The 15955-nt window shown below is 38.8% G+C and overlaps 2 protein-coding genes across 3 annotated transcripts; both read left to right on the top strand.

The window, feature by feature from the left end:
• Positions 1 to 444: 444 nt before the first annotated feature.
• abhd6b (abhydrolase domain containing 6, acylglycerol lipase b) lies at positions 445 to 5959 on the top strand. The gene is made up of 8 exons (XM_085394008.1): positions 445 to 581; positions 2030 to 2186; positions 2518 to 2631; positions 2729 to 2861; positions 4327 to 4484; positions 4669 to 4723; positions 4803 to 4903; positions 5441 to 5959. The coding sequence occupies exons 1-8, from the start codon at positions 457 to 459 to the stop codon at positions 5618 to 5620; spliced, it is 1023 nt and encodes a 340-aa protein (XP_085250134.1). The 5' UTR covers positions 445 to 456; the 3' UTR covers positions 5621 to 5959.
• kctd6b (potassium channel tetramerization domain containing 6b) lies at positions 5902 to 13752 on the top strand. Of its 2 annotated transcripts, XM_085394006.1 has the most exons (3): positions 5902 to 6051; positions 9688 to 9789; positions 12276 to 13752. In XM_085394006.1, exons 2-3 carry the CDS (start codon positions 9763 to 9765, stop codon positions 12960 to 12962), a joined length of 714 nt encoding a protein of 237 aa, XP_085250132.1. In that variant the 5' UTR covers positions 5902 to 6051; positions 9688 to 9762; the 3' UTR covers positions 12963 to 13752. The 2 variants fall into 2 exon arrangements, with proteins under 2 accessions (XP_085250132.1, XP_085250133.1); XM_085394007.1 differs by lacking the exon at positions 9688 to 9789 and having other exon boundaries at positions 5906 to 6051.
• The last annotated feature ends 2203 nt before the right edge of the window (positions 13753 to 15955 follow it).

Below are 15955 nucleotides of genomic sequence, written 5' to 3'. Positions count from 1 at the left end.
CCCCGACGATGAGAATCAATGAGTTTATTCAGAGCAGGCATAATCTGAAACGAATAACTGCCCTCTGCAACAGGCGCTTTTCATTTTAGAAATATTAGTTAACCACTGATACTTTCTGCACATAAAAATAGCAGAAATAAATGTTGTAGAGTGTGCATGCTGTGCACCTATTTAACAAAATCACTTTTGATGCTCCCGCCTGAGATAGAAGAAAGGAGGGGAAATCATCTCAAAGGTAAGTTTTTACAGTTTTTTTTAGCATGTGTGTTTTGTTATAGAAGCGCGCTTTAGTTATTTTACAGCTTGTATCATGTTATTTTGTGCACATGCACATCCTAAAGACATCCCTTTATTTATAGTCTTAACTAAATATGGAAATTATGTGGAATTTATTTAACAGATTTCTCCCCAGAAGGACAATGCGTGAGTTTGTGTTCATTTATTTTCAGTTGAGCCATGGCAGCTGATCTGGATGTGGTGAACCTGTGTATTATTGCTGGAGGAACACTGGCTATTCCCATCCTGGCCTTTCTGGCTTCCTTTCTTCTCTGGCCCTCTGCATTAATTAAAGTGTATTACTGGTAATGTAGATGACTTTCTTGTGCTGTGCTTCAATTTATATTTTATACTATTCTATGATATATTTTTATGTGTCAGTCAGAATGTTTGGTTTGGAATGCTAACTTAATCCAGGATGAGGTTTAATCACATTATTGATGTTTCTATCTGATTGAATCTATGATTTACACTCAACAGCCACTTTGTTAGGTACACCTTGCTAGTACTGGGCTGGACCCCCTTTTTGCCTTTAGAACTGCCTTGATTCTTTGTGGCATAGATTTAACTTGATGCTGGAAACATCCTTGAAAGATTTTGGTCCATATTGACATGATGGCATCACATAGTTACAGCAGATTTGCTGGCTTCCATTACCCCACTCACTGGGGCTCTATTGGACTGGGATGTGGGGACTGAGTCATTTGAGTATAGTGAACTCATTGTAATTGGAGCCTGATTCTAGCTTAGTGACATGGTGCATTATATTGAAGCTATAAGAAGATGAGTACACTGTGGCCATAAAGGGATAGTCATGGCAACAATACTCAAATAGGTAGCAATATTTAGAACAATGCTCAACTGGTACCCAGTGTGCCAAGAAAATATTCCCCACACCACTGCACAACTAGCAGCCTGAACTATTAGTACAAGGCAGGATGGATCCATGCTTTCATCTTGTTTATGCCAAATTCTGACCATACACTCTGAATGTCACATCAGAAATGGAGACTCATCAAAGTGGGCAATTTTCTATTGTCCAGTTTTGGTGAGCTTGTGTGATTTTTCTGTCCTTAGCTGACAGAAATGGCACTCAATGGGATCTTCTGCTGTTGTAGCCCATTTGCTTCAAGGTTTGGCCTGCTGAATGTTCAAAGATACTCTGGTTGAAACAAGTGGTTATTTTAGGGTTGTTGTTTTTTTTTTTTTGCCTTCCTATTAGTTCAAAGCTGTCTGGCCATTCTCCTCTGACATCAACAGGAAATTTCCACCCAGACAAATGCTGCTCATTGGATAGTTTCTCTTTCTGACCATTCTCTCAAAGTCACTTAATCACCGTTCTGCTCCATTCTGATGTACGGTTTGAGCTTTCGCATCTCACCCTGTGATGGCTGATTAGATATTTGTGTTAATAAGCAGTTATACAAGTGTGCCTAACAAAGTGGTGTATGTACATATTGTATAGTGTACCTGGATTTTCTTTGCCCTTTCTTGTCATGCGCTTTGTGGTTTCTAATTTGGAAAGGTGCTCTAAAGATTATATTCATTTATCAATGACATTGTTGAAAACTGTGGCATTGGTTACCTAGCATACTTTGTTTAATGATATTTCTTGTGTCTTAGTTGCTGTGACTATCCAAGAAAAAGAATCTGCCTCATCATTAATCCTTTAAAGCATTTCAGCGAAGAAAGCCCAGATTTGAATTTGCATGTAAGTCTTTGTAGCTCAGATATGGTACCTGCTTGTTTTCAGGTACTGGAGGAGGACTCTGGGCCTGCAGGTGGGCTATGCGGATTGTGGTGGTTATCGCTTTTGTTACTCCTACAGAGGAAAGCCTGGAATGAGACCTTCGATCTTAATGCTGCATGGCTTCTCTGCTCACAAAGACACATGGCTCACTGTTGTCAAGGTTTGGCTGACACTAGACATCACATTTTACTTCCCAATAGCTCATGGGGCTAACACTCAGCTTAAAACTAGCTAACACTCAAACTTTTTGTCAAAGAAAGGCTGAATGTATGCTTTTAGTCAGACATCTATCCAGTGGAGTTATGCTCCATCAGTCACACGATCCAAGAGAAAGACTGGAATTTATTTCAATTTAAACATTAATTAGAAATGATTTCATAAATACATATTGTGCTGTTTATGAAATTCTTCTTAAAACACCCTTTCTTGGCTTGAATGCATTTCTCATATTAATGACATTAAGCGTTCTTTTTTGTCTTCTGCTGCTCCAGTATCTGCCAAAACATCTGCACATTATGTGTGTGGACATGCCTGGCCATGAGGGGACAACACGCACCAACATAGATGATTATTCCATTCAGGGGCAGGTCAAAAGAATCCATCAGGTACACCCAATAGATAGTTTTTAAAATATGTTGGTGTGTTTGTCAGGTGCCTAAATCATTCCAGTAAAACTCTGTTTTTGTCTTTTGTTCTTCTCAGTTTGTGGAAACCATCCGCTTAAACAGGAAACAGTTCCATCTGGTTGGAACCGGCATGGGGGGAAATGTAGCCGGGGTTTACGCAGCCTGCTATCCCTCAGAAATCTGTAGCATGACTCTCATCTGTCCAGATGGTCAGTCAGTGTGTTTGTGTGTCTGTGTATGCGTGAGCCCAATCGTACTATGCTGTGATGAAATCTGTCTGCTGTCAAGGTCACTTTGTGGGGTTCAGTTCTAATATGGTGAGAAAAAGGGAGTACGTTTTAGAGGGAAGACTTGTTTCGGCAATCAGTGCTTAGAGTTGTGGTAATTCTTTAGGAAATGAAAGTCAGTACACTGTCCTCTGAAGTCATGGAAACACACTTTTGTGTGTTCCTGTGTAAACCATCATCAATGAGCCCTTTGTGCTTTGTCCAAAGAGAGGCTGGATGCAGGAAAGAGTGAATATTTTAACTTTAAACAGGCACTCACATTTCTTAATAGACAGATAGAAAGAAATGAAGGAACTTACCAAAAAAACAGAAAAAGAAGTTAGATGTAGGAAGAGCTCCAACTAAGGACTTCACCTCTGTGATCAAATGGAAATAGAGTAGGGTCCTAAGATGTATAAGATGTAGAAACAGAAAATCCAAAGTTTTTAGAATCAGTGGGTTAACAAAATACAGTTAGTTTTATTCATTTTCTTGTTCAAAATAGAGGTAGTGTAATACCATACTATATTTTAAAAGTTTGACAAAATGGCTAATAAAATTAACATAATTCAACATCATAAAGACACATCCTGACATGCCAGATATATGTGGATTTAACTTAATGCTGTTTTCACAATTACTCAACACAAGTGAGTATGAACTTTAATGTAAGTTTATTTATTAAACACATTTCACTGTTAGCCGAATATGAACAATGCAATGTATGAAAAACCAAGATATTGACAACGTCAGTGTATTTACATGAGGGAGACTATTTAAAATGTACAAAGTGTTTCTTTTATGGTGGTTTTCCGTTTATCCTAAGGAGGAACGTGTGTGTGTGTGTGTGTGTGTGTGTGTGTGTGTGTGTGTGTGGGGGGGGGGGGGGGGGGGGGGGGAGGTGGGGGTGGGGGTGGGGTGGATATGGGTCAGGCTAACCAGTAGTGCCACTGAGAAATGCTGTTCAACTGGTTGGCCAAGTGAGCACTCATTCTGCAGCATATGGGCTCTGAAAGTGTGAAGGTTGCTTAGTTTGTTACTTTTTTTTTCATGACAAAAAAATATGTTCAGCTAGACATAATATTTAATTACTAATATAAACCCTACATTCCACCTAAGACTGGATCTGTAATTGGACCCATTATGCAATTAATTTTCCCAGGGCGCAACATTAAATGATTGGGACTGGGTTTATTTTATGCCAAGACACGATAAAGACACTGTTTAGCAAAATATAAATCACATTATTGAACAGAGTAAAGGATAAGGTGCAGGAAAGCCACAATTTATTGTCCCCATATGAGGACGGGGGCTCTCTGGAGATTAAATAGTGCCTTTTTAATAGCAAACCGATTAATACAGAGCATGAAATTAACTTTGTGTCCAAAATCATCATTTTATTCTGCAGGAATAAGACATCCATGTGAGACCAAGTTTGACAATCATGTGCAGGACCTGGAACACAGCAATTACACCCTGAACATCCCGCTGATCCCCACGACACCCGAGGAGATGGAGGATATGTTCAAACTGTGCTCCCATGTTCGCTTTAAAATTCCTCAGCAGGTCAGGCCTTAATTTCAAGTATACATTTTTTTTGTTTTGTTTTATGCGCTAATAATTTGCAATCATGATGTAGACTATAAAAATAACAAATACAGAGTAGTAATCGTCTTACTGAATTGCTTTGTTATTCGAAGCTTGGCTTATTTTGTGAACTTTTTGTTAAAGCTACTTTTTCGCTGATTAGATCCTTCAAGGCCTGGTAGATGTCCGAGAGCCTCACAACACATTTTACCAAGAGGGTCAGTTCACTTTGTATTGAAATATTTCAGTATTTTCCAGTTTAGTGGAAAAATTCCAGTAAATTCTCTTTTTCTTTAGTTTTTATGGAGATTGTAGGTGAGAAATCAAGATACGCCTTACAGGACCACTTGCATCTAATAACCACACCTTTACAAGTGATATGGGGCAAACAAGACCAGGTAAACTAACACAATGACTCCAAGTACATAAATGATTACACAGCAGGTTTTGCGTCTAAACTAATCTGAAGATTCATATTCCAGGTGCACACGTGCTGTACACTGAAAGTGGTGGCTCAGGCTTTCTATTAAAGAGAAACTTTATAGAGCAGGGGTGTCAAACATAAAGCTCGGGTACCAGATTTGGGCTGAGAAAGACTTCAGTCTGGCCCACTGGACGGCTTTGGGAAATATGAAGGTCGTAAATTGAATTGCATTTTTATACGTTTTACAGCTTTGGCTACTGATAAAGACTTCCCCCATGGCCATTTATACTTCACCAAAGTAAATAGGTAACAAATTTAAAAAAATGAAATAACAGAGAAGTTCCTTTTTCCCACTATTTTTCCTCTTCGATTAAATTCATAGATAAACTTCTTTACACTGACAAAAAGAAGAGTTTCACTGGTCCACACCACTTAAGATCAAAGTGAGCAGTGCAAAGTTAGTTTGGCATCCCTGTCATAGACATACTGGTAATCATCTGCATTTGCTCAGGTGGTGGATGTCTCTGGAGCGGCAGTGATTGCAGAGACCTTGTCTGAATGCAGAGTGGATCTGCTGGAGAACTGCGGACACTCTGTGGTGATGGAGAGGCCTTCTCGGACAGCCAGACTCATTCTGGAGTTCATCATCTTGCAGCAAAATGCCAGAAGTGGCACAAAGAAAGCCACCTGACCTAAAGACTTTTCATCGTTTCATGTTATTCTAATGCTCCAAGTGCTCCTGCTTTTGTATAGAAGATGCAGACACCTCACAAAAATGTACAATTAAGATAGTAAGAAATTATTGAAGGCTTCCTGCATTTCTTCAGTGTGAATGAATCACATTTCTGTTATAACACAAGCTGCATGACGATAATAAAACGACCATGCGTTTATGTGTGAGCGTGATTCACTGAGAGGCGCCTGCAGCTGCACCAGGACCTCCCTCCTTCTCTTCCTTGATCCTCCTTGTGTGCGCAGTCTTGGTTTAGCCCGGAGCCGAGCACAGTTACCCAGTGCGACCAGCGGTAAACATCAGTGACTCAAGCTGCACCGTTAGACACCAACCACAGGCTTCTGTCGCTGAATAAAAACAAACACACAAGTACGCACGAAAGAGAGCAGGTAAGGCATGGTTTTAGCTCATGTGTCACTCACTGCTCGGTCCTACTAAGACCCTGGCGTTAACCTTAGCAGTAGGAGCAGCTAATGGGATGCTAGCTGCGTTAGCTTGCTAACCAGAAGCTAGCAATTAGCTAGATTAGCGGGTTGTATGTTAACTTGTATGCTTTCATTGTGTTTCACGCCACACAGCTCTGTGTATCCGAGCTGGGTTTGTGATGTAGTAACGGTACTGAACTTAAAAATGCACTTCGGGGCTTGCTGTAGCAGCTTGTTAGCCAGTTGGCAGCAAATACTGCAAAGGCACTGTCGACTGGATATTTTAAAGAAACATTGGTTAGCTGGCTTCACTAGCATGCAGTGAACCAATACACCTTAGTTAAATGTTGTAAGTAAAACAGGTCTGTGTGGGCAGTTTTATATAGGGTGCTTATCTGCGCCAGGTTTAAGTTTCAAGTTGAGTGCTTTTGTGGTTTCTGCTATTTAGTCCCGACTTTCATGCTTTGAAAGTGAAATGTTAAGTTTATATTTAAACAGGGAAGCAGCAATTGATAGAACCAAGCCTTGTATTTGCTGCTCTGCAACCAGCCACATTATAGTAGCATAACAAATGAGATGGGGAGTACTAAGGGTTGCTTAAAGGAAATTAAGAATGAGGACTGTACCGCCTACGTTATTTGCCTATAGATGAAAGCTCAGATCATAAAACCAAATTCTGCGAGTATAATTTACATCAGTTACTCTCTTACTTAGAACATTGGCTTACTTATACTTGCTTTATTACTTTAAGTATACAGAAATATGCAGATACTCTAAGTGTCTCCTTGTGGTACACAAGTTGGGAAAGTGGATAGTAGTGCTTTATTATTTAAATTGGCAGTTTCCTTTAAATTAACACGCACACATACATACATACATACTAGGGGTGCAACGATATTCGTATCGATATCGAACCGTTCGATACAGTGCTTTCGGTTCAGTACGCATATGTATCGAACAATACAAAATTTGTAATTTATTTTATCAACTTTCCTTCTGACGATGCTGTCTGTGTTGAGCGCTCAGTGAATCTGCGTTCGACTACTCCGCCTAGGGTCGACAGTGCAGCCTAGGCAGAGTAGTCGAACGCAGATTCACTGAGCGCTCAACACAGACAGCATCGTCAGAAGGAAGAGCGCAGGGCAAGCTAGCGAGACAGAAGTTAAGCTCCCCTTACAACATGGACCTCCCCCATGGACCTCCCCCATGGACCACCCTCATTCAGATCTGGCCTTTGGAATTATTTTGGTTTTCATGTGACGTATGACCCTGAAGGTAAGCGAGTCATGGACTAAAGTAAAACAGTATGTTGGATGTGCCATGCAATGCTCAATTACATGGGTGGGAACTAGTGTGTTAGCGCAGTTAGCTCGTTAACGTGTTGGCCGTCTAGCCCCATGCACGGGGCGATCGGCGGTAGCTCGTTAACGGAGATTTGCCGTGCTGTGGCGTTAAGGTCATTTCAACGAGATTAACCTGAAAGCACTAGTGGGAACACAACGAATATGACTGCACATTTACGCCGACATCATCCTAGTGCAAAGACAAGTGGAAGCAGAAAAAAAACAAGCAAGCATGCTACTAACTTTAGCAGAGTCATTTAGACAGCTGTTTAATATGCTGCTGAGAATATAGCCCAGAAGAAGCGGATAGTATAGCTTTTATTTTGGAAAGAGACATTTCTCTGTAATAAACTCTCTTTTCCAAAGATGAGTGATTCCTCAATCAGATACAGGGCTTGCAATATCGCTAGCCCGACGTCCTGGGGCTAGCGATTTTTTTCAGTCGGGGTACCAAAATCTATCTCTGCCCTGCCCGTCGGGCTTTTGTAGGAAGGAAAAATATATGTCAATGCTTTTGCATTCTTTCGGAAATGTAGCTGGGTAATTATGTCATTGGCATCGATGAGCCACTGTCAATATGTGACATATTGAAATTGCGTTTGAATTTGCGCTTGTTTTTTTGCTTTCACTTTGCAATCGTGCGAACTGTGTATAGAGAGCGACAGCACTGATCTGTGAGTGATGATAATTTGTGCACCAATTCCTCTGACATCGTCTTATTAATTGTTAGCTTACTATGCAAACATGACAAGTGAAATCTCCCGCAGCAAGCTTAAACATGTGAGAGGTTGATCGCGCAGAGAATCGCTGAGCTTATGTGAGTGCGTGTGTAAAAGCAGCAGGATATATATTTGACTACGATGACCTGGATGACTGAGAACCTTCACAGACAGATATATATTTTAGTTCTGCTGAGCCAAATAAGACAGGTCAGGGTGAAGAAGTGACAGCCAAAGAAAAGCTTACCACAAAACGGAGAAGTTATGATAAATCAGACTATAAGGCAAAAAGAAAGTGCAGCTTTATGGTTTCATGGACAAAAGAATTTCTGTGGCTGCAATATGATGAGCTAAATAACCAGGGCTGCACATAAGTGGTCCGCAGGTGCGTATTCGCTGTCAAAATAAAAAACACGCACAAGGGTTAGGGTTAAATTTAAAAACTGTACTTTTGAGTTAAAATATATATTTATAATTTTAATAAATGACAAATTAAAAAGGCATGAACATTTTTTTTGTATCGAAAAAATATCGAACCGTGACACCAAAGTATCGAACCAAACCGTGAATTTTGTGTATCGTTGCACCCCTAATACATACATACATACATACATATACACACACATATACACACACATACATATATATGTGTGTGTGTGTGTGCGCGTGTTTGTGTGTGTTTATAAGCACTTCCTTTTTTGGCTCCTCCCTTGGAGGTTGCCACAGCAGGTCATCTTCCTCCATATCACCCTGCTGCACCCTAACATCCTCCTCTGTCGCAGCAGTGCAAATTGTTTTACTACACTCAGTGAATATCAATGAAATACTGTATAGTGAAATCTGGTAACATTGTTATTGTCATTTGTATTTCTTTAATCCCCAGTTGATCTTGTTACTTGAATGATGGTTTAAGGACATTACTGTTTTTATAGCGTATTCTTATATTCCCTTTTCTGTTATTCTTGACCCTGATTGGGTACAGCTGGAGAACTATGTAAAAAAGAATAATGTCAGAATTTCCAAAAGAACAGCCAGATTAGTAAGGTTTATGACAACTATCACGAGTAACTGTGGAGGCTAAAACAAAAGCCTGTCATCTCGTGTTTATGCAGAGTGGCTTTTGAGATTATTTTCTTTAAATTAAATAAAATCCATACTTAGAAATTCAGACTTGTGCTGAGCACACAAAGCACTTCAATGCCATGTTGGCTTTGGGATTAAGGTTCAGAGCTTCAGCTCCACCTGTTCCTGAATGCAAATTTAATAAAATCTTATCACAAGAGTCCCAGCATCTACTAACATCCCAGGCTGCTGACTTCACAGTAAGAGGGTAAAGTCACATTGAAAATAACACCACTCAAATCTTTTGCACAGTCTGTTTATTTACGCTTACCCTTACTCAAATAACTCAAGGCATGCACACAGATGCTTAAGTCTGTACTGAAAAACCTCATTTAACCTAGAACAAGACTGTGTCCGTCTTGTTCTGCATATGAAGTCTTGTTACAGCTGATGTTAATATCACTGTTTTCTCACAGGTGAAATCAAAGTGAGCTGATCCTCATTCGTTCCCTCTCTATTTTGGTTCTGGCCAAGCTGCTATTCTTCTACAAATGGATAATGGAGACTGGGGCCATAGGGTAAGAGACACCTAAGAAACCTGACATGTGTCTGACAATGGATCACATAATCACAAAGCAAATCCTGCATTAACCCTTTAAAGCCAGTCGGAGCAGGCACGCTCTGTTTTGCGTAACTATTTTTAAATCCCGGTAGCACTGCAACCATGTAAGCTAGCCCAATAATTTTTTTTGCATATGAAACCGGAGGCGTTGTACTTACATCTTATGCCATCAGCTTGTCCTAAGTCAAAGTTTCCTTCCACATATAGTGTAACAGGTATTACAATTAAACAACATGAGATATGCATTAAATTATTGTCTCGACGACTTTGGACCAGTATCAGAAAGTTCTAGGTAAGACTATGGAGCCTTGAAAGGATCAGCAGAGAAGGAACCACACAATGATAGATAAGATGTGATTTGAATAGAAACTGTATTGAAAGTTGTAAAGTTTACAAACCCTGCCTGTCTAAAGCCGGCTTCCTACAGTGCACAAACGCACATTAAAGGGCCCAAAAATAAAATCAAAACAACATCCTCTTTAAGGAAATTCTCCAAAGAGTTTCAATTAAAGAGCTTCCGCTCCCGTTGCTCAGTCCACTTCTCTTTAGAAAGAGAAATTAGAGTTCCTTGTGTGTGTGTGTTTCTGTCCATTGGTTCTAACACTACCCGGGTAGATTTTTAAAGTGTTAGTCTTATCTGTATCAAGGAAGGTAGTAATAGTCCTGAGGTTCGCTGAAGATGGATCCCACGGCTGGCCACACCGCACTCGGGTCCGTCGACAGTCACTCTCTTGGGATTGGCTCGCCACTGAACCCACAGGGTTCAGATCTCAAATGATCCAGTCCTGGTCAAAAACCAATCTATGCACACAGTGCAGAGTGCATACATTACTATTTTATCTATGCCTTTTCCATCACTCATCTTTCAGTCAAGTATTGCTCAAGTATAACAAATTATTTTAGTTATACAATGTCTCAACCATCATAAAATAACTTGAGTTACATCACACAAGGTCTTAGTGCAACAGAAAATATACCTTATATTTACCCTTTTGGGAATAAATAAACTTATAAGATTCACTCTCCCATATTTATCCTTTTAACAGCTTGCTTTTAACTGTTCTTCTTTTTAAGATATTTCAACTTGAATTATTTCTCAGAAAAATATATCAACTTCTTTAAACATTAACACATTCAACAGAGTAATGAGATCCCTCACATTTTATAATCACATTTTATGAACTTTTTGCATCTTCATCAAATGAATTAACTTCTAAGTCAACAAAACTGAAAGGGTGCATTTAAGCACTACATGACAATATTACTGCTTCTCCAACGTTTTGGAAAGCTAACAAACTCAGATGAATCACAGTAATGTTAGAACACAGAGATCGCTAAGCAGTAGCTTAATACTAGCGGTTAGCTGGGCACATTCTAATGTATACTTTAGCACTTAAAATTAAACATCTGCACATCAGTGATCTTACAGTACTTTAAACATAAATATCACAACTCCGACTGGTTTTGTTTTTTAAAGCAGAAAATATATTAACAGCAGTCAACTACATGTCTTTATGGTGCTAACATTCATGTAGCATCCCTTACCGGAGCTCGTGGTGAGATAGCTCGTCCAGCTGACGCAGCTTCCCACGGCCGTATTTCACAGATCTCAGATCCAGGATCTTTCAGCTAATTTGGCGGTTGCCTCGTGAGTAGCGGTTGCCTCGTGAGTAACGGCTTCCACAACAGGAAATGTTGACTAACAGAAAGTCATCTCAAGGCATACTCGCCTCCTAGCGGCGGGGAGGGAAAATTACACCTCCAACCTTATGCAGCAGCACAACCCACAAATCTGATGTGGGTTACAATAGCTTTGCAAAAACTGCATTAAAAAGCACTTGCAGCAACAAAAACATAATATTCCAGAAACACGCTTTGCCAATCCGATCAGCTATTTGTAACACTTCCTATGTCCATCAGCGTGAACTATCCATGTCCTCCATGTCCTGCCCGAAACCGGAAGTGATGTCATTTTGCGGAAATGTAGTTTTTTACCATCAGGGCCTTATGAGCCTATACTGGTGTTTTTAAAAGTTATGTTTGACTTTATGACTTTGTGTCGTTTCTGGGATGCTTAGGACTCATATTGCACTGCTGGAAATAGTTTATTTTGATGCATATGCTGTTTTTTTTGCAAATTTGCATTATAATATTTATTTTCGTTTTTCCTGCAGTATATAAAAATTGGTGTATTTCAAAAATAAAACTATGAAGATACTTAAAATAAATTTCGTGTGGTGGGAAACTATTTTGTGCAACTTTGATGTTTAAAAGGTTTTTGATTTATTTTTTTTTGGGGGGGGGGGGGGGGGGGGGGGGGGGCTCTAGATTCAGTGACTTGTATTGTGTCCACTCATGTTTTACCATATTTTTTTCATTGTAATTTTTTTTTTTTATATAGTTCCAATAGCATGAGCTTGACAGGTTTTTCTTTTCTTTTAGATGACTACTCCTGTTACCTTGAACGTGGGAGGCCACCTATACACCACCAGTTTATCCACGCTGCAGCGCTATCCGGACTCCATGCTGGGAGCCATGTTCCGAGGAGATTTCCCTACAACCCGCGATTCCCAAGGGAATTACTTCATCGACCGGGATGGAACACTTTTCCGGTACATCCTGAACTTCCTGCGGACATCTGAGCTTACCCTTCCTTTGGACTTCACAGAGACGGACCTCCTGAGGAAAGAGGCGGACTTCTACCAGATCGAACCTTTGATCCAGTGCCTCAACGATCCAAAGCCGCTGTACCCTCCTGACATCTTTGAGCAGGTCGTGGAGCTTTCCAGCACTCGGAAACTGTCAAAGTACTCAAACCCTGTTGCTGTTATCATCACGCAGCTAACCATAACTACTAAGGTTCATGCCCTGCTAGAAGGTATTTCTAACAACTTCACCAAGTGGAACAAACACATGATGGACACCAGAGACTGCCAAGTGTCATTCACCTTTGGACCATGTGACTATCACCAAGAGGTGTCCCTAAGGGTTCACCTGATGGACTACATAATGAAACAGGGCTTCACCATTCGGAACACACGCGTGCATCACATGAGTGAGCGTGCCAATGAGAACACGGTGGAGCATCACTGGACTTTCTGCAGACCCGCTCATAAAGTTGAAGACTGAGTTTACGTAGCACAATTGTTATAGGTGACACTACTGCTGGATTTGTCTTTTATATTACGCAAATCATGATTTTAAAAAAGGAAAATCCAGAAAGCAAAAATCAAAGAAGATGTGAATTTGGATTTATTCACCTGTTCGGGGCTACAACTTTTCCTGTGCTATCCCTACACATGTTTATTAGAGTGCAAGGCCTACCATAGAAACATGGGATTTTATACATATAGGGACATTGAATCGTCCCTATACTAAAATAGTGTGGGTAAATTATTATTATAGGAATAACGGTGGCTTTAAAAAGAAAAAAGTCTTTAGAAATGAGGTCATAAAGAAGGTATGATTTGAGTCTGCCTATGCCGAGTACCTTAATAGTAAAAAAAAAAAAATGCATTCATACGAAGTTAAGCCACAATTTGTAGAAAAAAATAGAACTGTAGAAGTTAATTTAAAATTATTATTGACTCCAGACACATCACTAAATGTTTTTGTAAGATGTCAGGAGTATACTTTTTATAATACTAATAATATGAATAATAACTTATTTAGCTCAGTAGCTTCTTGGTCAGTTTCTAGTAGATTTTGAAATTAGTCTCTTAGGTCTAGCCCCTTGTATGGTACTATTTCTGAAGCCCCCAGTAGTTGTTGCATGTGTCTGACTGTTTTGTGTATGTATATTGTACATATGTCCTGTGCGCGGTTTAAAATACACCATACTATTACTGTTCATATCACCAGTAATGTTTCCAGCCATCGCAGCCAAAATAAACCCATCTGTGTATTTCATTTCATTAAATTTGCATAGTTTCTCATTTTAACTCTGATGTTTAGATCTGATGTAATTTGTCAGTTCTAACATCAAGGCTCCGTGCAGTCGTGTACAAAGTCACTATAGCTGTTATTTGGAGGAAATACAGTAGAACATCTATGAAACACAATGATTCATCTGAATAATAAAGCGTGTATATGTTTAACATTAGGTGCAATAGTTTTGCAAAAATATTTTTTAAAACTGATTTTCTTCACAAAACAAGCCATCTTGATTTAATTGTATATTCTTTTTATGTACATTGTAAAACCAAATACTCAAAGTACTTAAATTAAGTAATGTAACTCTTTCACAAGAACCTGCTACTTAGTAAAATTAAATTATATTATTTTAATTTATTTTAATTTAATTGGCAGACCTCTTTGGAAGGGTTTGATTTCTGGGGTTGATTTGACCCCAAACATAAATGACATTAGTCTTTAGTGTGATATAACAGCTGGATTGGTTTAGATTCTGAGAAAGACAATGGAGTAAAAGTAAAATGTCTGTCTTTCATCAGTTGCTCTTCCTGCACTAACATTATGCAAGGTTTAACAAATAAATTTTTATTTTTGGTTATATGTATTTTTTTTTTAAATGCACTCAGTGATCCACCTTCAAAGGGGTTCAAACAGAGCATGCCCAACACATTCTACGCCAGACTTGACAGCAGTCTTATTGGACCGATGATTTTTTTCCCCCAAATACTATACAGGTAAGTTTTGGCAGAAATTTTTAAAATTCACAAATGAAAGAGCTTTATCATGAACATCAAACTGAGATTTTGAATTCTAGCATTAGCCCACGTTGTCTTAAGTTTTTGCTTTCCACTTTCTTTTCTCCTGCCTTAGAACTCAATCTTCAAGATCCACTATCCCACCTCTGCACATATCCAAACCATCCCTCTCTATTTGTCACTTGGGTTGATTTGCTAAGAATCTTTAAATTAATTATTAAACATTTTACTTTTATTTTAGTTAAATGTAATCAAAATATTGGAGGTGTGATAAGCTTCAACTTTTAAGTTCTACTAACTTCTTTTGGTTTGCAGTGTACAATTTCCTTAAAAACATGAAAAACTAGGTCTTTCTCACCAGTCTGATGTACATTTTCAGGTCCAAAATATAAGGAGATATAATCATAAAATTAAGTTTTGTGTTTATTTTATTTTTTGCCTACACCAGGTGGCATTTTGTTGTTGCTGTTGTTGTTGTTTTTACTTCTCTTCACTGGCTCCCTGTGGTTTTGACCAAAAACTAGATTACTATGAATATACAATGAGAACTTCATTAACCTGGAGGGAAGTTCTTGTGCCTTTTGCATCCTCAATGCAATAGGGATAGAAACAGGAAGAGAAACAGAAACAATGTGTGCAGACTTGCAGTAAAAAAACAAGATACAGTTGAGAACTATCAGTATGTGCATTAGTGCAAACAGGCAGAAAAGGACAGAGTGTTAATGAGTGATAAGAGAATAAATAACAAGTGATACTTTCATAGTAGTAATAATAATCATCATCCCATCTGGTAAAGCACAGATGGGATGATGTAAGTGTATGGTATGATAGAGTGTCAATGAACATTTGTAGAAAAGAACAGTTTTTTAAATAATATTTTTAATTTATCATTGCGTGAATTGTAAAAATGTGTAGCCTATACACAGATTTTTTAAAAAGAGGTTTTAATATTTTATTAACTAAACGTGTGTCATAGCCTGCACCTCTTAAATTATATTTTGCCTACACCGTCCTCAGTCCCCTTAGCTATAGATTTCAAATCCAAAAAAGTGAAAGACGTGAATGAAAATAGAGACTGTAGCAGTGCCTGGATAGTGATGGATATGTTTTGGGGGCTTTTTGCCATTAACAGACAGCTGAATATTTGAATTTAGGCATTAATTCTCAATGTTTGTGAGACCAAAAGCTTTAGTACAAAAAGGCGATGTAATTTTGTACAGGTGTAACTGCATCTTTTCTTTGTTACAAATACAAGACTGATTCATTTCCTGCCTTGTATTTATTCAGATTCAACATCAAACTTAAAAAAATAGTCCATTTTCATTCTCAGGTATGAATCGGAGGTCGTTTTCAAAAGTTTCAGAGAATGCGTAAAAAGCAATGGAAACAATAATATATAGTTAGATATTACACCCATTGTGTATTTTTCTGTCATGTTATGCATAAAGGAGCAGA

This window comes from Rhamphochromis longiceps, linkage group LG20 (genome assembly GCF_057381845.1).
Source record: "Rhamphochromis longiceps isolate RC_006_pf linkage group LG20, R_longiceps_female_GT1.1, whole genome shotgun sequence".
NCBI lineage: Eukaryota > Metazoa > Chordata > Actinopteri > Cichliformes > Cichlidae > Rhamphochromis > Rhamphochromis longiceps.
Note: the sequence above shows the minus strand (reverse complement) of the source record. Positions and strands in the feature narration are given on the sequence as shown.

Excerpts from the sequence above, each read along its gene's own strand:
- kctd6b (XM_085394006.1), top strand. The coding sequence starts at position 9,763 with ATGGATAATGGAGACTGGGGCCATAGG. Across the intron at positions 9,790-12,275 it reads ATGGAGACTGGGGCCATAGG|ATGACTACTCCTGTTACCTT; the intron begins GTAAGAGACACC and ends CTTTTCTTTTAG.
- abhd6b (XM_085394008.1), top strand. The coding sequence starts at position 457 with ATGGCAGCTGATCTGGATGTGGTGAACCTGTGTATTATTGCTGGAGGA. Across the intron at positions 2,187-2,517 it reads CATGGCTCACTGTTGTCAAG|TATCTGCCAAAACATCTGCA; the intron begins GTTTGGCTGACA and ends CTGCTGCTCCAG. Across the intron at positions 4,485-4,668 it reads GCTTTAAAATTCCTCAGCAG|ATCCTTCAAGGCCTGGTAGA; the intron begins GTCAGGCCTTAA and ends TTCGCTGATTAG.